Source organism: Trichosurus vulpecula, chromosome 4 (assembly GCF_011100635.1).
Source record: "Trichosurus vulpecula isolate mTriVul1 chromosome 4, mTriVul1.pri, whole genome shotgun sequence".
Lineage (NCBI taxonomy): Eukaryota > Metazoa > Chordata > Mammalia > Diprotodontia > Phalangeridae > Trichosurus > Trichosurus vulpecula.
The window spans coordinates 49453181-49478126 of NC_050576.1; the positions used below are offsets into that span (position 1 = coordinate 49453181).

Sequence of the window (24946 nt, forward strand, 5' to 3'; positions counted from 1 at the left end):
TGCCTTATATATTCCTCATGAAAATCTATTTTTACACTGAATATAAAAAGCAAGTCAACTAACTAGCTATAAAAATTTCTGCATCCTAGCTCCATATTAACTTCTGACCCGATCAGTACAAAATGTCTGAACAATACCTCCTCTTCTCTACTGACATAACACATCTTTTCTGTGGAAATACTTCATCTACCACTAAAAGATGCAGAAGGCAGCAAGAAGATGGGTGTGCGTAGTCCTTAACGAATCACAAGGGCGATTATTATTTAATGAAAACACAAAGATTAGTGTGTTCTTAAAAGACACAGTCCTCAACAATATATCCTTCCCTACTATAAAAGTATTTTTAAAAAAATTTTTAAAGCACTCTGGGAGGAACCAAAGCTCTCTGGGCTTCTCATGGCCCTTGATAAAACTTCCTTCTCTGGGTTCCTTTAAGTTTACCTACAGAAATTGCTATTATTATTTCTGCAAAATGGGCTTGTCAACCCAAGCCCAAGAGCACAGATTAGAAAGAAATAAATGCTGAAGTAAACAAGTACTGTATTTGGAAGCTGCAGAAGATTATTTCTAAGCCTTTCAAAATGTAATTATTTTAAACTAGTCTACACACTATTCCCCTGAAGTATTTCTAAGCGTCTGGCCTAAGAATCAAGCAAAAGTCTCACACTGTGAGAAATACACTCTCTTTTTTTTTAAAGAGATGGATAACATCACAAACACTAAAGGAACTATAACTATTTTTTCAAAAACAGATTTGATCGATTTATTTTGGAGTTTTAGAAATATTATATTAACACTTGAGGTGATGATGGAAAAAAAACAGAACCCAGGCACCACAAATTGCTTTTGATTTCACTAGGAATAAATTTAGTCAATAAACATAAAATCATCAACAAAAGATAGCTTTTAGTTCCATCAAGCCATAGTTAAAACATTTGTAGATTATTTATGGAGCTTATAATCACTTACTCTGCAGAACGGCACTGTATGAAGGTAAGTAGAAAACAATGCTAAAAAATAAACCACTTTTCAGTCAAGAAAAGTGAAATTCTAGTTCTTTAACAATACACATCAGTGTAACACTATAAAAAAGGGAAAAAAAATTATAACTACTAAACAAACTTCATCATCAAGAAATCATTCAGAAAGGTATGAGACAGCCGATGAATTAATTACTCATCCTCACCTGTTCCATGACAGAATACTCCGATATTCTGTAAATATTTCAAAGTCTATATACTTCTGTACATTTTAAAAGACAACATCTTACCTTCTGTACCCTGTAAGATGCTGATTGCAAGGAGAAACCAAAGACTTCGCATTCTGCAACCAGAAGACACCATTATTGATCTCTTTAAATATTTCCTTTGTATTCCTTAATGAATCCAGTTATAAATGCCCAGCTTCATTGAACCCAGCAGTGTGCATCATTGATCTTCATATCTGAAAGGAAAAAAAAATCCATCATTTACTATGTACTGCAGCTACAGAAATATGCTTAAAAAAAAAGTAGGAACTCACTGAGTTTAAAACTAATCTGAAAAGAAAAAAAAATAAGCATATAGGTTGGTTCTAACAATATGCCTAGTCTTGGCAGGCATCAAGACATGGTGCGGACCTGGAGGTATTTGAAATCCAAAGACCCAGATTCAAATCTCTACTCTGTGATTTACTACTTGTGTGACCTCTAATTTCTCTGGGCCTTAGGTTCTAACTCTATAAAATAAAGGGGTTGGACCAAATGAACTTTGAAGTCTTTTCCAGGTCTAAATACATGATCCTATAACATACTTTATTTGAACCTTAACTCTAAAAGTGCTCAAGGCTTTGGATAAATTGTGTTGCAAAATCATGAACTTATAGAATATTTAACATCCCTGTCGAAATGTGCCGCTTTGATTGACTTGCAAAAAAAAGGAGCTTTTAGAGCCTATACCATTTGTCTGATAATTTTGATAGGAGTGGGAAGAAAGGGAGATTGGTCAGCTTTAGTTATTATACTTAAACATTTTCCCAATGATTTAAACAGGGAGACGGTAAATTGAGGATCGAGTGTAAGAAGGGTGTGAGGGCAGGGTGAATCAAATGATTTGCATCTGTGTATTTAGTCCCAAGAAATTTGAATTCCTGAAGGAATTGAATGGGATGTTTTAATGGATGGTCTTGTCTAATTCTACATGGTTGAACAAGTCCTTGAACTGGTTGTCAATCTTCCAGAAAATGTTTAAACCAAGCTTTCTAAGTCCAAAAAAAATCTATCTAATAACAGAACACTTGAAATGAAAGGAAGCATATATTTGCAAACTAGCTTAGAGCTATAGCCCAGAAACTGATCAACTATATCATTCCAGACAGTCAGGAACCAGAATGGGAAAAAAAATTATTCATTGATCGAGAATGTTTTATGTCCACTGATTAATGAGTTACCTATAAAAACATGATAGAGAACAAAGTAAAATGTGTTATCTGCTTCCAAGTTATTTTTATCACCTTTATATATGAACAGTACATACAGGAGTAATTACTAATGGCTTGAGGCATACAGGTAGTACAACTACATTAGGTTTTCAGCTAAGCTACACAGTAGTAAGTGACCTGGCCCTAGAAATGAACCATCCTCCACAGAAAATGTTTAGAGCAATATATCCAAGTCTCCAGGTTCTCTCTTTATGCATGTGAACAAAGAAACAAGAAAGGATTATGATTAGAATTCAGCAAAGCATCAATACATTAGGAAATCCTGACCATACTCTGAGGAAGGCCTCCCTTCTGCCCAGTCCAGGTGGGTAGGTAAGATGCTTCTTATTCAGGTGGCAATCCCTCCAACACTTTCCTCCCCAATACTGCACCCCACTTAGAAAACTGCATAATACTAAGCATAACTTCTATTTTGCGAGTTAACATTATTGAGGAAGAAACTGAAACTCTTAAAAATAAAATCAGTCTGGGTAAGGAATTCATTCTGCCTTTTATCTTTAGGTGGTTCATTACGTTACCCTATTGACCCATAGTTCAAAGAAAGCACAGTACCACAAGTATGGTGTGTTCTTTTCTTCTGCCCTCTGGAAAGTGGGAAAGAGAAAGGAGCCGGCATGTAAGAACCATACCGTGGCAGCTCCCTAAGTACCGTCTTTCTCTGCCTCTGTCTTTCTCTCCCTCTGTCTCTCTTCCCTCATCCTTTCCTAAAAGAAAACCTTTAGAGAAGCTGTGGCAGTAAGCAGGGCAAAGACTGCCTCTTTCTCTCTCATCTCCACAGCCCTGCCGAAATCCTGAGTGATGCTAGCCTAGGCTCGAGACAGCACAGAGAGTCTGGCCCCGAACCTCAATATTTGCCCAGATTGAGAAATTCCCTAACACAAAGTGAAAGCAAATGTTCCTTAACGTTTTTACCCACCTAGAGCTCAGGGCAGTCAAAAGTGGCGTATCACATCTACGAATCACCATAGTCCCTATGATGGACACAGCATGGCACTAACACTAAAGAATCCCTTATAGGGAAAGGGGAAGAGAGTAAAGAATTGGAGGATGGAGGGAGGGGGAAAAGAGAGCCAACAGAAAGCCAGAGAAGCATCACATGATAAGCTCAAAAAAAAGGTGCTTGCTTTATGGCATATCCAAGATATGTATTAAAACATTTTATTCAACAGTCACTTTCTCTACCAAATGCTTATGCATTAACAAATTTATCTCCTTTCTCCTGAATTTTATTTAATAAATCTAAGGTATCTTCTGCTCAAATATTCAAAATACCTTTAAATATGATTCAACTCAGTATTGTTATTCCTTAAGACCAAAATCCTTATTTTTTTCTCTAATCCATGCACTCTGATAATTTTCTCTTTAACGTCAGAGATATCTGATTTAACTATTCTCATACTGGTTTATGGGTAATAAGACAGAATTGAGGATCATTTGGATTTGTTTTTCTTTTCCTCCACTGTAGCTTTTAATTCATTGATCTTACAACTAAATTGCCATTTACTACTTCAAATCACAGATTAAGAAGTGGAAAGAACTCAGTAAACACCTAGTCCAGTTCCACCATTTTACATATGAGAAAAATAAAGCCAGGAGAGGCTAATGTAAGTAGCCCACCACTGAACAGCTAACCGGATGACGGAAGCAGGACTGGCTTTCCCCCATCCATTGTCCTACAATGTGTCTCCACAGACATCACACATCAAGCTCCATGGACAGCATTCTTACTTTGTCCATTCCTTCATAAACATTTATTAAGAGCTGGCAAGGGGCCAAAATTGTGCTGAACCAATAGAACAGAACAGACAGAATGAAAGACATGCTGCCCTCAAAGAAGTTCCATTCCATTAGGATGTACAAAGGTACAAAGATAAGTAAATTCACATTATATATGAACTAGACACAAAGTAATTTCTGCAGAGAACATCAGAAAATGAGGCAATCAAGAGAGAATTCCTGTTGGGAGGTGGTATGAGCTAAGACTTAAAGCAAGCTAATAAGAAAAGTTTTGTCCACAGTAAGTAATGATTATTTCTAAGAATGTTTCCATATATGCATTCAACTGTTACTTCTTAAATAACGGTATTCCAGAAACACACAGGACTTTGGGGTGTGGGATGGGAGAGAATAGGCCTAGACCTGTAATTCTTCACCTGTTTTGTATCATGGAAGCCTTCTTTGCTTTTTCAGTCTATTAAAGCTTATGGACTTGTTCTCAGAATCATCTTTTTAGGGTATAAAATATGTATGATTGCAAAAGGAACCAATTATATGGAAATACAGTTACCAAAAGTTGTTTTGTTTTTAAAGCAAGGTCATTGACTCTGGGTAACCAATCAGGGATTTAGCCTTCCATACATATAACAAGGATCCAGGACTTTGATGGGGAGACAGATCCCACAAACACTCCCCAGAAAGGGATTGATTGCATGACTTGCTGTCACCCTAGTGAATCATCTCCCCTGGTGTCTGAACTTGGGCCATCCTGTCCTTGGGATCCCAACAATATCCTCTAGATGGGCAGCATTGATGCTCAATGGTCAAGAATACAGACTTTGAGAATTCAGGATTGCCTCTAGACAGACTCTAACAAAGCAACAGAATAGCATTTTGGTGGAGAATTGCAGAGATTAAAAAAAACCTAAGATTTATTCCCGAAATGAAAAATCAGAACAACACGCATGCTTTCATTTTATCATGTCGGTGACTTACTTGAGGGGGAATGCAGAACTTCCCATATATCTTAGCCATTTCCCATGACCCACTTTAACTTAATTCCATTAAATTAGGCTCTGAAAACATAAAGGTTCTCCAGGTACACAGTTAACGCTCTCTCATTCAGAGACCATCCCCACCCCACCTCCTGCATTTGTTTCTGCCCCTGCTTCTGTCAATCAAGAGTTAAACGTATATAAATTAAACAAAAATTAAAGCTTTGAATTCAGCTTTGAATGTTAAAAATTTCATCAGGGGAAAGAACCATCAAACATGATGTCATATCCACCTCCAGCTGTCTGACACTAAACTTCTCTCGGCCTCAGTCTTCTTATCCGTTAAAATAAAGTAAATAACATGATTGTGGCGTAACCGCCTCTCAAGGCCACAGGCAGATCTGGAAGACTGAGGCACCCATCCACATTAGTCCAAGAGGTTTCTTCATCAAGAGCTCCCCTATACCGGTGAAATCACAGGGAATCGCAGTGGCACCAATTAGCTCACAGTATTATTGATAATAGATGCTAGCAAAGAGATGATGTAACTAAAAAAACACTGAAATACTACAGAGACATCAACAGTTAGTAGAGACAAGAGAGTTAGGCAGGACCTCAAAGATGGCCATTCTGTCCAATCCTTTCATTTGACAACAAGAAACTGAGAACCAAGGATGTGAAGAAACTTGCCCAAAGTCACACAGAGACTAAGCATCAAGGGAAGTGGGCACAGGGAATTTGAACCCAGATCCTCTGCCTCCAGAGCCAGGGCTCTCTTACTACCATACCCTGGCTACTTATTCTTATCCAGAAGGATCCAAATGAATTTGAAATCTCTCTCACACAAACAACCAAATTGAAGCAAGCACACATACCTAACAAATGAACGTGCTTGACACAATGGCTACAAATAGAGTAAAAAAGCTTAAATGTATGAATGAATAAATAAATAAATAAATAACAGACCCAAACAACATGCAAGCAAAAATGGGGATTAATTCACCACCTGTCACACCCAAACAACTAATCATCTAACAATTCCATGTACCATACAGGCTGTCCTACATATGATCTGACCAAGCAATTAGAATGTCAGCATGTGGATGAGATGCATTATTAGGCACAAGTGAAAGAAACTGAGTAAGCCTTTCAAATGTTGCCAGTTGGGGTGAAGAATCTGAGTGCCCACAATGGCGTTCTAATGCACCTTTAAAAAAAATGTCAACGAGATAATGCCTTTGGGCGGCTTGCCTACATGTACAATTTTTAAAAACTTGAGCTCTTTCTTTAAATGGCCAGCAATCAGCCTGTGTTCTGTCATACATTACTTCAATGAGTTCTTGTTTGTGGGAAGAAAAGGAAGGAAGAAATCGGGGGATTTGGAGAGATTGATGACCACCTTCTAGGAAACAGCTGCCAAGATAGGAAAACCTCTGGCAGAGAGGGGAAAAGAGAAAGAGGGGGACAAAACCTAACCATACAACCAAAGTCTCTTTTGTGGTACTTGGCCAGGAATGAATGCTTCATGGACACATTCTAAGCATACTAAAGACCTGGTGTATTCTTAGCTTAACTCTTGAGAATGACTGTGGCAAAAAGTAAACATCAGCCTGGTGAAGGGCTTGGTGTAAATGGTTATGTTTCTGACAAACAGAAACAGGGAATTGTAACGCGTTTATAAAGTCACTGCCTATTCCCATCAAATGAAACTTGAGTCCATCTGTCTGCTCTGTCATGACAAGGGCAAAGAATGTCAAATAGAGCTCTGTAGCCTCCATTAAACTACACGAAAGGCCAGATTCCATAAAATTCCCATCCCCCAAGATTTACTAGTAAAAGGTAAATGAACTTCGAAATACAATTTAGAAAACAGAAGTCCAAGAACTTTCATGCTGCTCTGCTCCAAATTTAAAGCAATTCTCCAAAGAGAACAATTTTAATGGAAATCCAAATACTTTTTAAAAACCACAATCAGCCAAGACTAAAAGGAGCAGACATCACAATACTTAATCAACTATGGTGAAACTAATCCCAAGAAAAATGCTAACCCAAAAGCAAGCTGGAGCCAAAGGACACTTATGCGCGTAGATGTGGCTGACAGACTTGTCTTTCAGACCATGTAATTGCCTGAAAAGGGGAGACAGACAACAGCATCTCACAAAACAAAACAGAAACAGCAAACAAAACCAGAAAGACCATATTAAATTGCCTTTCAGCAAACAGAAGGGACGATTACTTAAAGTGTTTCCCCTACACTAATAATGTGTTTTCCTAGAGGCCTTAATAAACCTTTTCAAGGGACTTCAGAAAGCTTATGTATCTAGAGCCTCGGAGGAGGTCAGAAGGTAGTGGAGAAATGGACAGAAAGGAGAGAAAAAAGTCCCTTAATGCTCAATGACATTTAATTTCAAAGCACAAGGAAAAGATACAGAAAATAGCCTCTTTGGCTATAAACACCAGTGATTTTCAATAACCCAATCCGCTTTTTGCCAAGAATTATAGATGTCCTAATCCCTTCTTTCCTCATTTTCTATCTCGCTATCTATGAAGAAACAAACGACTTAATTTTATTTTGAGTAGGCATCAGGATAGTTATAAAAAGCAAGCATTTGTGCTCGCTTGCACATCAACCACAAGCTAGAGTCTACCAAGCTTCCCTCATGAGGTGTCAAAAATTTTAAAAATAATCCTAAGTATTCTATTGACTCCGGCATGCAATAAGTCAATCACTGCATCCCTACTATTAAACTGACATATGTTCCAGAGTTGAAGGGTGAATTCCAGGAATGGGCCTCAGCACTGTTCATATCCCAACAGGCTTCCCTGTCTTATGCTCAGCTTGCAAGGTAACAGACAGCAGCAGACCCACAGATAGTAAGTAACCTGTGTTTATTTATTAGCAGCACTAGTCTGTCAGCCAGGGTACTTAAAGGGAAAATACACTAAAGCATCTTAATAGTTTTGTATTAGTGCTTCACTACTGGGAAGTAGAGCTAACCCACAGAACGGCTAACCCAAGCCCTGATGGAGGGGGAGAGAGGAGGTGGGAGCAGGAGGGGTGGAAGGGGAGAGAGACAGAGACAAAGAGAATATAAAATTCTTTTGTTGATATCACTTCAACTATGAATGTAAATGAGCCATAGAGTACTGAAGATGTTTCCTATTAACAGGTTATTGTAAGAGGAAAAAGGCTAAAATTGGCTTTCTCTCAACCAGGATGGAGATTCCATTCAAAATACTGCAATTCTAAGAACCCATCCCTGAAGGACTCATCCTTTGCTCCTATTGAAGGAATCCCTAGTAATACCTAGAACATCAAACTTCTAACACAAAACATAAAGAATGGGAAAGGATGGGGAAAAGAAACAGAAAATGAAGTACAAGACCTAACCAAGATCACTCATCCTTCTAATAAAAGCCATCTGCAGGAATTCCACAGAAAGTGTGCACTGTGTCAATGTTGGGCAAAGCTTGAAACCAAATGTGAAAAATCAATTCATACTCTGAATATAAACCAAAACTGATTTCCCCAAACCAGTCTTTCTGGATCTTACTTTCCCTTAACTGCTAAGGCTGAATTTGCTAGTGAGAGCAATCTTACCCTTACGACCAGTAACAAACTTGCTTTCTCCCTGCATTGGTGAAGTTTTACAAGCAATAGCCCACTGCCCATTAATATGAAACCCAACTGTCCATTTCTGTTATTCGAGGATAATAAATAATATAAATCACATTTTCATTTCTAATTATCATTGCAACTTGGCCCAACCCCACTCTGTTCTTTTTTTCCCAATCTGCTCAGAGCTACGTTCCTGGAGCAGCTGATTTTGCCCCCTCTTGGGAGTTTTCATTCAATATGCCAAGTAAACTTTTGCTAGTGCTAATCAGAAAGGTCCTTTTGGCTCTAGACATTGTCCTTCTGCCAGGTTTGAATTTTTCTGTCATCCTCTCCCCCTACTCACTCTCTCTTTCTCTCTCTCCCTCCTTCCGTCCCTCTCTTCCTCCTTCCCTCTCTCTCTCTCTCTCTTTCTCTCTCTCTCTCTCTCTTCCTTTAAAAACTACTACACGTTTTTACGTGAATTGACACAAGTCAAGACCCCTTTGAATTTAAAAACATAAAAAAAATCAAATGAAAAGTCTCTCAACATTTCTAGCCCTATTAGATTGCTGAAATTTCCTGGTGCCCTAATGATAAAAACTCCCACAGAAAGGACTTAGAGGAAGGGGGCGGGGTTGAAAGATTCTATTAGTCAATTTACAATGTTAGGCTGTACTATGTTGGTGCCATGCTGAGCACATTAAACATACTGAGAGTTCTGGGCACCAGAGGTACCATCGAAGCCATTCTCTTCATTAAAATCTAGGCTGTGCAATGACAATGACAAGTAGCTCTCATTTTTAAAACTAGCACAGGCAAGATTTTAGGACCAAACACAAACTCGGGAATAATGAACTTAAAAAAAAAAAAACACTTACCAAGTCCAACCCATCTTACACTTAGATGAAAAGTTAATGCTTTCCCTAATATCGTAGAGAATTCCAAACAATCCATTCCTTTAAAATAGCTTTTATTTATTGTAAGAAATTATTCTTATTATATAAGAAAAAATGGCCGTAATGTACACTTGCAGCATGAGGGTTTGGGTTTTGAAGGCTTTTTTCATTTTAATAACCCTGAATAGTCTCCTCTTGACCAGCTTTCAGAAGGTTTTCCAGGAGACCTAGTTTCACAGTATGTCACACTTGTCTGGCTCTTTTTCAAAGTCTCTAATTGTTCTTGAACTGAGAGCACACAAACAAAACCAGCATTGCTACCCATACCTCAGAAATAATTCTTCAAAATAGCTGACATTTATATAGCACGTTAAGGTTTACAAAACAACTTCGTCAAAATAATGCCGTGAGATGAGCAGTACGATGAACGAATCAATGAAGCAATGAATGAAAAAGTCTTTTTTAAAGCACTTGTATCCCTCGTGCTACGGGATACAAAAGAGACAATCCCTGCCCTCAGCTAGAAGGGAGAGAACGGGGAGTGTTTGGTCAGGTAGTCACAGGGAGAGAAAGCAGAGCCACAGAACAGTTGACTGCCATGCCCTTTTCAGAAGCAAAGGTAGTCTTAACTTGATCACTGTTCCCAGGACAAGAGGCAGAGGGCAGAGGACAGAGAAAATGGTAAGGATGCAGCACACAAACTGCCTAGCGGGAAGGACAGTCAGGGAGCTGAGTCCAGCTAGATACTGACGGCTCTCACTCCTCAGGACGGCAGGGTCTCCAGAACAAGAGCTCCAGCATCAGAAGATGATGCCAGTGGGATATGCCAAGAAGACGGTGGGGGTAGAGTACATATCATTATTCCCACTTAACAAAGGAAGAAACTTAGGTTCAGAGATGTTGTGACTTGTCCATGGCTATAGCTATTAGATGTGAGGGTCACAGTTCAAACCCAGGTCTTTTAACTTTGAGGCTAAGGCTTTTTCATTTCTGCCACCAAGAAGTCTAGACGCTTTTCATTTTATGGCTTTCCTCCTTGAACACGAAGTGGCCAAAAAAAAAAGTAAGAAATGTCATTTTCAGGTTATTAATCTTAATCATCTTTGTTCCCAAGTTCAACTAAAGAAGCCCCCCACCATGCCTATCTTGATCATCCCTTACATTTACTGATGCTCTCTTCCCTCCACAAATCACTTTGCAGTTACTAATTTCTACCCCCAAACCCCACTGCAGCTGCTGGAAAGCAGACATTTTGTCTAGTGCAGGGACCTGGCCTTAATTCACTTCAACGAAGATGTATAAGTGAATTAATATGAAGCAACTGATGCCAATAAAATTTTGCAAAAATGAGATAAAATACAAAATGAATGATTCTTTTAAATGTTTAACTGATTAAAAATAAAAACAGTAAAACAGCTCAAAAATAAAAACAAACAAAAAACCCAGTAATTTTATGCTAACATGCTAAAATACCAGCATGCTAACAGGGTTCCCAGATAACTCTCTAAGACTCGGGATCAGGAAGGTCTGGGTTCAAATTCTGCCTCAGACATTTACTAGCTGTGTGACCCTGGGCATCCAATCACTGTTTCTATTTCCTAATCTGTAAAATTAGAGGATTAGAAAAGTTCTAAATCTACAATCATATGTCTTAATTTCATTCCTTTTAAAATATTTATGCCTTAAATAGCATAAATTAATAAATTATAGAATATGAAAAATCTAATTTGCTCTTCTAATATCAGAAACCACTGGTTAAGGTTAGGGGGAAAACACAGAAATACTGCATTCATGTTTCATAGAGAGAATGCTGTTATAATTTCTTTGAGAGCATGACCTAATTACCACACAGGCAAATAGGAAACAAACTCAGGGATGGCCTGAGAGATTCAATCTTGCAGCCCCCATGAATGGTTCCCTTCATGAAATCAGTGGCACATAAATCACTGTAACTGGCCATTCCCTGAATCAATATTCAAATTCCCTCTTGGTCTATATATATGACCACTAAATGAAATAATAATGACCCAGGACCTGTCCTACATCAGATCATCAATATTACCAATAGGAATTTCTTGGTAGTAATGAGGTCATCTGGATAAAATGTGTCCAATGATTTTAGAAATAAATGTGAAGAAGTAACTATAAAGAATAAATTGCGATGAAATTTTTGTCACGTACATTATATGGCCTATTATGATAAATAAAGGATACAACTTACCTATTACTCAGAAGTCAATATTTATAGGGGCATCTTAATCCTCATTTAAACCTTCTTTTTATCATAAATTAAGATTTTTATAGCTACAACTGTCTGAATTTTATTTCAATACTTTGAAATATATGTTTTGGGGTTAGAAGCAGCACTAATTGATTTACTAAGCATTCTGTTTAGGACAGTGTGAAGAGGGGCAGTGGGGGTGTCATGGATGGAGGGCCTGGCTAAAAAATTAGGAAGACCAGAGTTTTAAGACTACCTCTGACCATACTGGCTATGTGACCTTAAACAAGTCATTTAACTTCTCAGGGCTCCCATATAACTCTCTAAGACCATAAACTGAACAGAAAATGACAATCTGCATTGGTACAGGGAACTCCCTAAAACAATGAAATCACAGTTCTGAAACTCCCTAACCCCCTCCCCCAAAAAAGAAAGGTGCAAGGCACCACCACCTTGGATACAAAGATATGGACTGTATTTCCTGACTCCAAGGAGACATTTATCCAAGTAGTTGCAATCTAAAACAAATATAAGCCAATAAAATGTAAATCTTTTTAAAAAAAGGTTAATGACAATAAATGTTCCTGCTACTTGGACAATAAGGGGAATGAGAATCACATTACTCTTCTCGTAGTTGTGCATTTACAAAGACTCAACACATATGGGTGGAAAGATTCCCTAGAACAGGGGCAAGATCCCTAGGGTTTACTTCTGGCCGAGTCACTAAGTGGGTGTTTGATCTCAAATAACAGTGACTGACATGTCTACAGCACTTTAAAGGTTTGAAAGGTTCTTGGTATAGATTATCTCATTGAAGTCATCTAATTTCCCTGGTGCCTCTGTTTCCTCGGCTGTAAAATATCTATGACATTTCTGAAATCCCCAACAACTTAAGTAGAGGTTTCTTTACGATTCTATGACTTAGGACCTACTAATTTGAAGAATAATTGTAAAGCCATGATGTCCTGTGGCACAAAGGATGTCCATATTCCCAACATAAAGGAGAGCAACAATCCAAATAACTGAAGCCAGGAAATTATTTTCCCTCAAATAATGTGTCTCAGGAAAACATTTTGGAGTCCACATTTCCTAGATAATTGGCTCAAATCTCTTACAACAGTAACTACAATTTTACTCAATAATCTCTCTCTCTCTGTCACATACGTGTACACACACACACACACACACACACACACACACACCCCTGAAAAGGTCTCTAGAAATCACCTGATTCTACTGCAACCATTTCCCTTTAAATTGAGGAAGCGTATAATCGTAATTCTAGAGCAGGGAGGAACCTTGGAGGAAGAGCAGGGAGGAACCACCTAGTCCAACACTTTCATTCTACAGATGTGGAAAGTGAGGTCCGGAGATGTTTAATCAAAGTCCCAGAGATAGTAAGAAGAGACAGAATCTGAATTCAGGTCATGGATCATACAAAGATTCAGAGCAGGGACGGACCATAAGGATCTACACCAAACTCCTCATTTGACAGATGAGCGAAATGAGGCCCAGAAATATAAGTAACTTGGCCAAGGTGGCACAGGTCATTAACAAGTAATGAGAGCTAAGAGTTAAAGCCCTCTGCACTGTTTCCTCCATATGAGGCTTCTTCCAAGTTCAATGTCTTTTTCTCTGAACCAGGTATCTCTCCCTTAACAAGGAGCAAATGTACAGCCAGAACAGCCATTAAAATTACAGTGTTAAAAATATGAACCATGCTTTTGAAATTCTGATCCCTTGGTTCTAGGAGACAAGGAAAAAAATGGTTTTTCAAAAGGAAGGAATCAGAAATCGGAAGAGAAAACAGAGGAATGTTTTATCGTCTTCTTGCCCCTCGATGTAATTCACAGATTCAAATGATGGGCAGTGTGTTTTCTACAATATGAAGTGCAATGAAAAGGGGAGGGTCATAAGTATTTAGGACTTTCTATTTTGATGTAATGCTAAAGATATATATATTTTAATGCCGCTTATATCGGTAACTGTTAACTTTGAAATATGAGGAAAAGGCTGAATGAAATTACAGCCTGATCTCTTATTAGCAATCCAATTATGTACCTACTAGGTCCCAGGACAGCTATGGCACACTGGATAGAGTGCAAGACCTGAAAGCTAGAAGATAAGTCTCCCTGAGTTCAAAATCTGGCCCTGGATACTTAGTAGCTATGTGAACCTGGGCAAGTCACTTAAACCTGTTTGCCTCAGTTTCCTCATCCCTAAAATGAGATGAAAAAGGAAATGGCAAATCACTCCAGTACCTTTGCCAAGAAAACCCCACAGAGGGTCATGAAAAGTCAAGACACAACTGAACAACAACACAACTATGTGCCAAGCACTAGGATATGCTTGATACTAGTGATAGAGAAAAGTGACAGTCTCTGACCTCAAAGAGCTCACAGTTGGGAAACATGCAAACAACTACATACATTGTGTCGTCTTCTAATAATAATCTTTTTTTGCATCTTGGTGCAAAAACTATCTCCCCTCCCCAGAAAAGCCCCTGAAGAAAATGCATAAAATATAAAAAATTACAATATCCCCGGAATAAAATAAAAAAATATAGTCATTTCATTAAGTGATTCAGAAACTAAGGGTAACATGGAGCAGCGTCGCCAAGTTAAAAGGGCACTAGTTAATAAAAGTAAAGATTAGGATTTTTCTGGAAGTCAAGAATATGGTAGGGCTCCAGCTTTTAATGGCTTCATAATTTTTTTCAGGGGGGAAGCAGCTATGTGATACTTCCTGCTTTCATTACGGGTTCTGATTGACAATTATCCTGGAAGAGGGGATATGTTGCAAGTTTTTAAATTTTGCCAACCTTATTCGCACTAACATGCCATGAATCATATGCTTTCTAAGATCCTTTTTAATGAAAGGCAGACAAAATGAAAAATCCTTCAAAATGGACTATCTGAGCAGCTTCACCATGCTTTCTACTTCAGAAGCCCAGAATATTTGAATGTCAGCTTCTGTGACCCTTCTGCCCAATAATAGAAACAGCAGCCGCTAGCATTTATAGCAATCGGTATCCTGGAACTTCACTAAGCACTTTACAAACACTATCTCATCTTATCCTCACAATAACCCTGGCATGCAAATACTATCATTATTCCTGTTTTCCAGTTGAAGAAACTGAGACAAACAGAGGTTAGATGATTTGCCCAGGGTCACAGAGCTAGTGTCTGAGGCCACATTGGAACTCAGGTCTCCTCAACACTATGGTGCCACCTGGTTGCCTGTATCCCTTTCCTGGGGTTCTTGGAGAGGGGAGAGAGGGATCTCTTTGCAGCCAAAATGACATCGATTTCAGCTGATACAAATGAAGGAGTTTATTATTTTAAGCAACAATGAACTAACAGTTTTAGAAGTCAACAGTGCCAAATCTGTCCTTTAATAATGCCTTATAGGCTGTTTCATATGCAACTTGACGGCCAAGTGGCTCTATTAAGGGGGACTGAAAATGTGTTTTCACAGACCTAATTGTATTACGAGGCTTTCAATTGAGGAAGGTAGGCATGACATCCTTCACGGAGGCATCAGGAGAACTACACATAATTCCTCTTCCACCTCTAGGAGAACCCAATTCATTTCAATATACTTTTATGACAAAAATGAGTCATTCAATGGTGGGTGGGGCTTAAATTTGGGGTGGGGGGGAAACATGTTCACAGGTAAGTATAAACTATATATATAAAAATTCCAAGTGATTTGGTAGGATGGGAGTGGAGCCTATCAGAGGTCACTGATTTCCCCCCCCCCCAAGGAAGCAAGTTCCAGGAAAAACTAATGGAAGTCAATATGCACTCTGTCTTACATTCCACATGCCCCACATCAGTTAGTTCAGGCCCCTCTATAATAAAACCTGTATTATTGATGTTCATAATAATGAAGGACATTGGAAAGCATGCTAGGGAGTCAGAGATGGGTTTAAATCCTGACTTTGCCATTGACTATATGTGACACCCCACCCTCCCACCGGTGCCTTCGACCCTTAGTTTTCCCATCTCTTAGAAGATGATGTTGGACTAGATGACCTCTGTCATTCCTTCCAGCACTAAATTTATGATCCTATGAACATAAGAAGGCAATTCTTAATATTAAATTCTAAGAAGGCAGAGAAGGCTATAGGGAGAGAAGGGGGGAGAAGGGAGAGGGGAGAAAGGAGAGAGGAGTAAGGAGAGAAGAGAGAGGGAGGGGAGGAGGGAGAGAGAGTTTTTTTTTCCTATAGGGTCTGTAATTTTATTGATATAAGGAACATCTCTTAACTACGCAAACACTACTAGCTCTACAATTTATAGCCAGAGTTGCCTAGGCTAACTTTGTGGTTAAGTAACTTATTCAAAATCATAGTCAGCATGTAGAAAGGTAGGATGTGAACCCAGGTCCTTGGCTCAGGGTCATGATGTCCACCACATCATGCTGTATATTCAGAAATAATTGATCTGTGTGTACTTCTGCCCTCTGTTCACAAAAACGAGTCATACTGGATAATCAATTAAACTGACAGAAATTTCCTGATAATAACAAATTAAACTTCAGCCAAGAATGCAAAATGAGCACGTGTGCACATGTCACACACACACACACCAAAGATCAAGCATTAAAAATACACTTAAAGCAAGGAGAGGACCTTTGGACATCATCTAGATTTAACCATTTCATTTTACACCAGGGGAAACTGAGGCCCAGTGACTTGCATTTAGTTGTAGGGAATTAAGTACCAGGGCCAGGATATAAACCCAGGTCTCCTGACTCCAGAGCCACCACTGTACCATAAAGAGCAAATTTTAAAAGATTATATTGTCTCTACTTGTCAATCTCAAATCTATTTAGCAGCAAACTCCTTTCAACTACATTATAATTCATAGAAAGCTACTACATCAAAAGAAAATTATATTGCAAATCTTAATTATATAAAATATATCGCAAATACTAAATTATATTGTGAATATCTTGGACACAAAGCTCGAATTGTCACTCCAAAAGCTGATCCTTTGTCCAACATCTCAGCTGCCTAGATATCACTTTAACAATTCGTTTAAAAATTTCTGACTCCTATTTTGGGTTCAAGAAATAGAATTAAGAGTTTAGGGAAAGTTCTGTTAATTAAAGAACACTTCCTTCCACATACCTGCCCCAGATATAAAGTAGTGAACTAAAATACATTAGGCAAATTTTGTCTAGAAAGCAAGTTACCTACGGTGCTAGATTTTTTTTAATAGCTCCTTTAATCTTAGGAAAATGAACAGTATTCCCTTTTGATACTGAAGCAAGGAATACAGGAGGGCTCCACAGAAATCCCTGGAAATGGATCTAACAGGACACCCTAAGATCCTGAGGCCCGACAAGCACCATCTCATAGGTGTGGTCAAATCAGTCAGTTGCAATTCCATCAACTATCTGGCTACCAACATGTAACTCAGTCGATCTCAAAAAAGTTGTAAAAGTAAAATTTTAAATCATATAAAGAATATGCTGCTGCTGTTTCTATTATTGGGTAGAAGGGTCATAGAAGCCAATATTCAAAAATTCTGGGCTTCTGAAGTGGAAATTTTGAAATGATTTAAAGAATAAAAATTAGCACCCCATCCCTGCTAGTAAATAACTGAAAGGTCTCTTTTTTTCTTTTCAATACCTTATTTCTGTTGATTAAAATAATGTCATCTTTTAGTATAGAGTATATCCAATATTGGTACAGAGCACATCCAACCTTATAATTAATACTGCCATCAATTTCTAATATTTTAGAGAAAACTTTATAATTTGGGAGGAAATTATTTACTTCATTCAATTATATAGAGCAGAAAAAGACATTAAATGCAAAACAACAAAGGGAAGTGATCTGATTTGGGAAAAGGCTTTTGAGGCACCTTACCATTAGTTTGGTTTAAGATGGAAACCAGAAGAAAAAAAGCTTTGAAATTCACCACCTCCCCTCCTAACAGGAAAAGTAAGAGATTATGGACTGGAATATGGAATGCACTTGAAATATTGAAGATCCTGTCAGGAGCCAGCAAGCCATCACTCAGTTTTACCTAATTTTTTTCTCTGTAACCAGGGAGCGTTCCATGAGAGCAGGAGGTTGGGAAATAAATGATTTGAGTGAACCAAAGGCACTAATCAATCTATTTTAAGTGCCTCTAAGCTCTTGAATCCTCAGGTCATCACCTCTGCTCACCCACAGAATACTGAATTTGCCCTAGTTCCACATCATATTAAAATACAAACTTTCCCAAAGTTTGGCCATAATTCCCATGATATGCTATCCTTTAAGTCCTATCCTTTAAGCTTAAAATCTTAAATTTCTAAAGTACATTAGGTTTGCCAATAACTAGCAAGAGTTACTACCACTGCATACAGTCCTCCCTTTACCAAGAAAACTATTTTTTTTTCCTTGAGCTTTCCTATTTCCCACCATGTATGTGTTGTTCAGTCACGTCCAACTCTTCCTGACCCCACTAGAGGTTTTCTTGGCAAAGATACTGGAGTGGTTTGATTTCCTTCTCCGGCTCATTTTACAGATGAGGAAACTAAGGCAAACAGAATTAAGTAACTTGCCCAGGGTCACACAGCTAGCAAGTGTCTAAGGCCACATTTGAACTCAGGATGGTAAGTCTTCCTGACTCTACACGCAGTGCTCTATCCACTGTACCCCTTAGCTGCCCCATTTTCCACCATTCCTCATTTTAAACCTGTTTCTTGATCCCGTTAAGACACAGCAGAAGCTTTATTTTTAATCTCATGTTTCTTCCAACTTACGTGGCTGTTATTCTACACGATGTTCCTAGAAAATAGATTAATACATTTCAGAACTACAATTATTATGTATCAACCAAAAAGTAAATGAAGCCTACGGTGTCTATCAATGTTATTTAGAAGAGGACACAGTGGAGAAGGTTACTAAGTTTTAATAAAAGCATTATATTATGGTGGTAATAATCTAGGTGTTTTACTGGAAGTGAAGTGGATTATTGTAAATGAAATTTTAAAATGTCCTTTCCATTTTACAGATAACACAAAATGACTTTTTTCATGTCTCTAGCGATAAGGATAAATTTGCCACACACTTAAATGGAGCCTTCACCCCATCCACCCCAGCTCATGAATTAATAATTCAGTGACATTAATACAAGAAGATAAATGATAAAGAGGTGAAGGCACATGGGCCAGCAATGCACACATGCTCCCTTTAGCATAGCTAATACTTCTCTGCCAATTACAGCTGAAACTTTGTAACAGTTTTCAATAGCATTTTTACAATCTAAATAGCAGCTTATGCACACACAATTTCACACAATTCAAGCTTAATAAATCTCCTGCTGCTAGCAAACAATCATTCAGGGGGATTAAAGTGCAACATCTGTTAACATTAATAAGCATTTTATATAGTAATATGTATTAAAGCAACCTCTACTCCATTATTAGTCTCCTGAAAAAGCTTCCATACTCATATACCATTTTAGCATAAAGTATACCTTCATCATTCAATTGGTGACTTTCATTTTAAATAACAATGAGGTGTATTTGCTATGAAATGGCAAAAAGAAAAAAATTTGAGTAAAATGTGCTGTATGAAATTACACCTTTTTTCCCATCATAGGAGTACCAGTGTGCATCTATAGATATAGACTTAGGTGAAATTACTTAGTATCCAGTCCCCTTCTAAAACCCCAAATCTTTGAAATAGATTTCAGCAGGAAAAGCCCCATTACTTTCAGAAAATTGTGAAAAAAAAAAGTTCCTTCTGTATTTCTAGGCTTCATTTGTTTTCATGTTATATGCAACTGTAGTGCCCTCACTGGGGAAAAAAAAAAAACAGATGTCAAAACGGGCATTCCTGTTGCAAGGGAGGATTGGAATGGGGAGATAGTTGGACAATATCAAGAAATTACTGATTCAATCAGTCAATAAACATTTATTGAGTACCTATGTGTCAGTCAATTTTTTTAAAGTAATACCACCCCCCCCCGTCTATCTCCCAATCTCAAATTATCTGTGACTCCTCTTCACCTTCACCTCCAATTAGACATAAAATTCTGCTGATCATTCTTTCTAAGACCTTACCCCATGCCCATTCTTTCATTTCCTTTCCCAGCATAAGTGTCCTGCTCCAATCCCTTATTTCTTCACATCTATTCAGCAGTCTCCCTTAGTCTAAACAATCTACAATCAGACATAAGTTGTCAATTTAATTAAAAGAGTTGTATTTGATTTGCCAACATCTTGTGTATATTACAAAATATCTATGTACCCAGCTCCTCAATTGGAATGCTAAGTTCCTAGAAGACTACCTTATTTTTGAGTTTGTATCCCTGGCTTTTAGCTCAGTGCCAGGCACATATTAAGCCCTTGCTAAATGTTGGTTGGTTGATTGACCACAGTGACTCACTTCAATTTAGAAAGAAGTTATCACACAGCTAATTACAAACAGAGCCAGGATTTGAACTTGGGTCTCCTGACCCTCATTCAGTTCAATGCTCTTTCAAATCCCTCTACAATTGGCCACAAAAACATTTGCTCTGCTGTCTCTCCAAATACCTTCCTTTAACTCCAATTCAAATGGTATTGATTGACTCGAGCATCCCCTAAATATACTTAATAATCTTCCTAACAACCTCCACAAACACACATACTTAGCTCATACCAACCTGGAAAATCAGTGGCATGATGAATCCTCTGCAGGCAGAGGATCAGACTCTGCTCTGTGCCCTTAACTGATCCCAGATTCAGTCGCCTCATGTGAAATAATTCTATGACCCATATATTCCTTGCCTATGTGCTACAAACCCAGATGAACAACGCTCAAATCCCAGATGCTCCAACAAACTTCCTGTGGTCATCCTAACCCAGTTTGATTTTTCCCTAGTTTAAATTCATTTGTAATCAAGTGTGTACTCCTATATTTCATGACTCCTATGTTGTCTTTTTGTAACTTTAGTTTAACATAGGTCTGTTCTTAACCCTGTTTATGTTATAGATTGTTCATGGCAGGCTATGGAGCCACTCTCACTTTTAAATTAATAAAATAAAATACATAGGATTACAATGGAAATCAATGATACTGAAATAAAAAATATTATTTTTTCATCCAAGTTCACAGACCCCCAACACCTATCCACAGTTCCTTATCCGTATCCATGCACCCCAGGTTAAGAACTCCCGCTTTAATAGGACTGTCCTGTAGAATTAAGACTACTTTAAATAGTTTTAAAACTTTTTTTCCAGTATTATAATACTTGGTTTCAGCTAAAATTCACGCTTCATTGTTTCAGAGGCGATCTTGGGTTCTCCAAGTCTACACCTGCAGCAACCCAGGTCCTACATCAAGCCGAGAAGGATTCTAGTACCAGCCTGGTGATGATATCTGCTGACTGGAAAACAGACTCGCTAAATCTAGAGAGACTCATCACCAAAGTGGCCACAGGGCAATGAATTTTCCACCCTCTGAAACTTTCAGTGACCTTCCAAGTGAGTGATCTTTACCATAGGGGGTTAATTGACTTTGCCTAGAGGAGCACAGCCACAAGTGGGATTTGAACCCAGCTCTCCCTGATTACCAGAACTGGCTTTCCATCCACTACATCAAATGCTTAATTAATGAGGTTGAGAAATTCCTATTTTTAAAAGCTAGTATCAAGGACAAAGGGCAGCTAGGTGGCACAGTGGGTAGAGTGCCAGGCCTCGTGTCTGGAAGACCAATCTTCCGAGTTCAAAATCTAAACTCAGATACTTACTACCTATGTGACGCTGGACAAGTCACTTCACCCTGTTTGCTTCAGTTTCCTCATCTGTAAAGAAAAGTGGAGAAGGAAATGGCAAACCACTCCAGTATCCTTGCCAAGAAAACCCCAAACAGGTTCATGAAGAGTCAGATATGACTGCAAACCTACTCAACAACAATTCAAGGAAAAAGGCCATGAGAATAAATGACCAGAGATAAGAGAGTGAATCTATGATGTCATTGCTATAGGGAACCCCCACTCCCTCTACAAATCCAGGTTAGTATCCTCTCAACAACTTAAGAGTTTTAAGAGAGTTGCCAAGAGCACTCAGAGGTTAAAGTAATTTAGCCTAGGATTACAAAGACACTATGCATGAGAAGTCAGACTAAAAGCCAGCCCTTCCTAGCTTAGTAATTCTATATCAACTATGCCACGGTACCATTAACCTTTCTTTTATAAAAATCAAATAATTTCACAATTATCTTCAAAACCCTTATAAAATGTGAATTTATTCTTGTAAAGTTCAATTCAAGACACTTTTACCTAGCATCTATTATGTGCAAAAAAGAATCAGGCAAAAATTTCATAGTGGGGGTAGGGTTTTCCAAAGTCCATTTTCCCCTAAATTAAAAGTAGTATCCATTTTTCTACTTATTAACATACTGGAGTCTGCCTCTTTTCTGTTAAATAAGAAAAAGCTGTCTATTGTGAGGAGACTACTACTGGGACCACTATTTTTTTTTGACATTAAACCCCCTGCTTTGGGTTTCCTCCTCACCCCAACACCCCACAAAATACAGATGCACAAACTGCTGATAGATGAAATGAGAAATTAAATTAATTTGGCCACAAAGGACTTAGCTCTCACCTCCACATCAGAATGTGGCAAATTTCACAGTGGGAAAGGTCTAACTTCTAGCCTAAGCAAGCAGTGAAAGGTGTGCCGCTCTCCTGTAATACTGAACCAACCATCACGACTTACTTATTACCCTCCTTAATACCGATTAGCATTAACGATTTACTGTGGTGGATGGAACTCCACGGCCACTTCTAAATCCAAAGCACAACCTTCCCACACCTGCTCAGCTTAGCATTTGCAATTTAATCAACTTTAATAGAGGAATCAGACAACGTTGACAATAAATCTTAAGCAGCTTTTTTGTGAAGAGACATCTGAAAATTAAATATGAAATTTAACAGGTTTTAATAATTAGAGTTTGTAAATGGTGTAATACATATATATGTCTGTCCTAATTTAGTAAGACGTGATTCTCACATAACACTCATCAAATGGAACACACACACACACACACACACACACACACACCACTTTTCTGGCATTTCCCTAAATTAAAATCCTGAAGCCCCACAGCCACTATGTACAAATTTAGATTTTATTAATACTTTAAATCAAACTGTAGAATGATTCAGTTTCACATAATGTTATTTATATTATATGCATTTAGATCACATGCAATTTATATTAAGTCTTCTGCTGTGAAAGCAATAGTACAACGAGATTTCAATCAGATTCTGAATCCTGGCAATTTGGATCAAGTAGCTAAAGAAAAGGACAGCAAAAAGCGGATCCTTTTTTTCCAGCTGGAAACAAAGTTCCATCCTCCGAGTGTACTACAGGGTTATGATTTCATAACCTTCACAAAAAAGCTCCTTTTTTAAGCATTCAAATTAAGTATTAGTGATTTTCCCATTTCTATGTAATTAGTTTTAAGAAGTGAACATTACACTCATTTACCATCCATTCTGCTGAAAGATCCAGTAAACCAATCTATCTACTCTGCACCTCCTATAAAAGTAGTGTTATATTCTCCAATTCACTTTAAGGACTTCTATTCATTTCCAGATACCAACTCCAAAAAGTCCCCCCATCTCTACACTCCCTAATCACCCTTAACACTCGTTACCTGAACTGCAGATTTGTTCAACTGATCTTGTCCACCAGCAAAAAGGAGATAGTGCTATGATTTTCCCAATTAAAAACCGTTTTCAGGTGGGAGGGTCCTATTGATTTTTCTTTCCCGTCGGGTTGCTTTTCAGGGGGTCTGAAGAAAGGTGACAAAAAATGGAACTAGAATTCCACTGTTTACTTCTCCTAATAAGAAGCATATTTGCTGCAAGGAGTAAAATCTAATGGAACCCAGGGAAATCAAGTGTTAGGGGATACAGCGCAGAGACACTTAAGAGTCCTGCCTTAGCTTTTCTACAGAAACTTGTAAATTACTAATAAAGTGTTTGCACATAGTAGGGACTGAATAATGTCTGTTGAATTAAATGTTTGCTTTTCATTGAGTCAACTAAATTTGTGACAACTCTCCAAGACAGTCTCCAAAAGCATTAATTCAACAAATGTCATCGTCTATCAGCACATGCCCACAGTACTGAAGAGGCCAGCCTAGGAGAATCACAGGTGTGAGGAGGGGTGATTTGGAAAGGGGCGGAGCAGGAAGGAGAAGAATTAGAAATAATCGCATTCAATTTAAGGAACACCCACAATCACAGCATCATAAAATCACAGATTTAGAGCTAGAAGGGCTCTCGGAGGCCATTAACTCAACCTCTTAATGCAAGATTTGAACTCATATTCCTGATTCCAAGTCCAGTGCCCTATTCACTACACATACCATTTATAAAATTAAAAACACTGGATAAGTAGTCCCTGAATAAAAAGCAAATGAATAAAATATAAACAATCATAGATTATGCCACTAAAATTGGCCCTAGTATGAACACTTCACCTACTAATGTAATTCTTATTTGTCATTTTGGTACAACAGAGAAATAGGAAAACAGGAGAAATGTGAGTTACTCCCCTATTTTAGAATACAACTTATGTTTATATAGTAAAGAATATTAAAAACAACATGAAATAAATCTAACATGAAAGAGATTAAGTAATAAGGAATGTGAGAAGGTTACCAATGACCAACTTTTATCAGATTTCCGCTGTTCGTCCCAAACTGACCTGACAGCTGTTCCTCTCAAAAGATATTCACTTCAAGTGTTCTCATTGGCTGTCCTTCACACCTGCAACTCTCTCCTGCCTCATCTCTGCCTCCTGGATTCTCTGGCTTCCTTCAAGTCTTGACTAAAGACCCACCTTTTACAAGAAGGCTTTCTCAGTCCTCCTTAATCTTAGTGACTTCCCTCTGAGATTACTCCTAATTTATCACAAACACGTGTGTGTGCAAAGACACATATGTGAAATCATACACAAACACACACACACACACAAGCTATCTTGACATAGTTATCTGCATGTTCAATTACTTGTTACACTCCAGAGAGCTCCTTGAGGC

At 38.1% G+C, this 24946-nt stretch overlaps 1 protein-coding gene across 10 annotated transcripts in view; it reads right to left on the minus strand.

Moving 5' to 3' along the window:
* Nucleotides 1–24946, minus strand: part of ADGRL2 (adhesion G protein-coupled receptor L2) — a 228451-nt gene that overhangs the window by 181591 nt on the left and 21914 nt on the right. For all 10 annotated transcript variants that reach the window (XM_036757032.1, XM_036757027.1, XM_036757025.1 and 7 more), the window contains exon 2: nucleotides 1271–1443. In XM_036757032.1, coding sequence (XP_036612927.1) covers nucleotides 1271–1343 — 73 coding nt within the window. In that variant the 5' untranslated portion in view covers nucleotides 1344–1443. The remainder of the gene's footprint in view (nucleotides 1–1270; nucleotides 1444–24946) is intronic.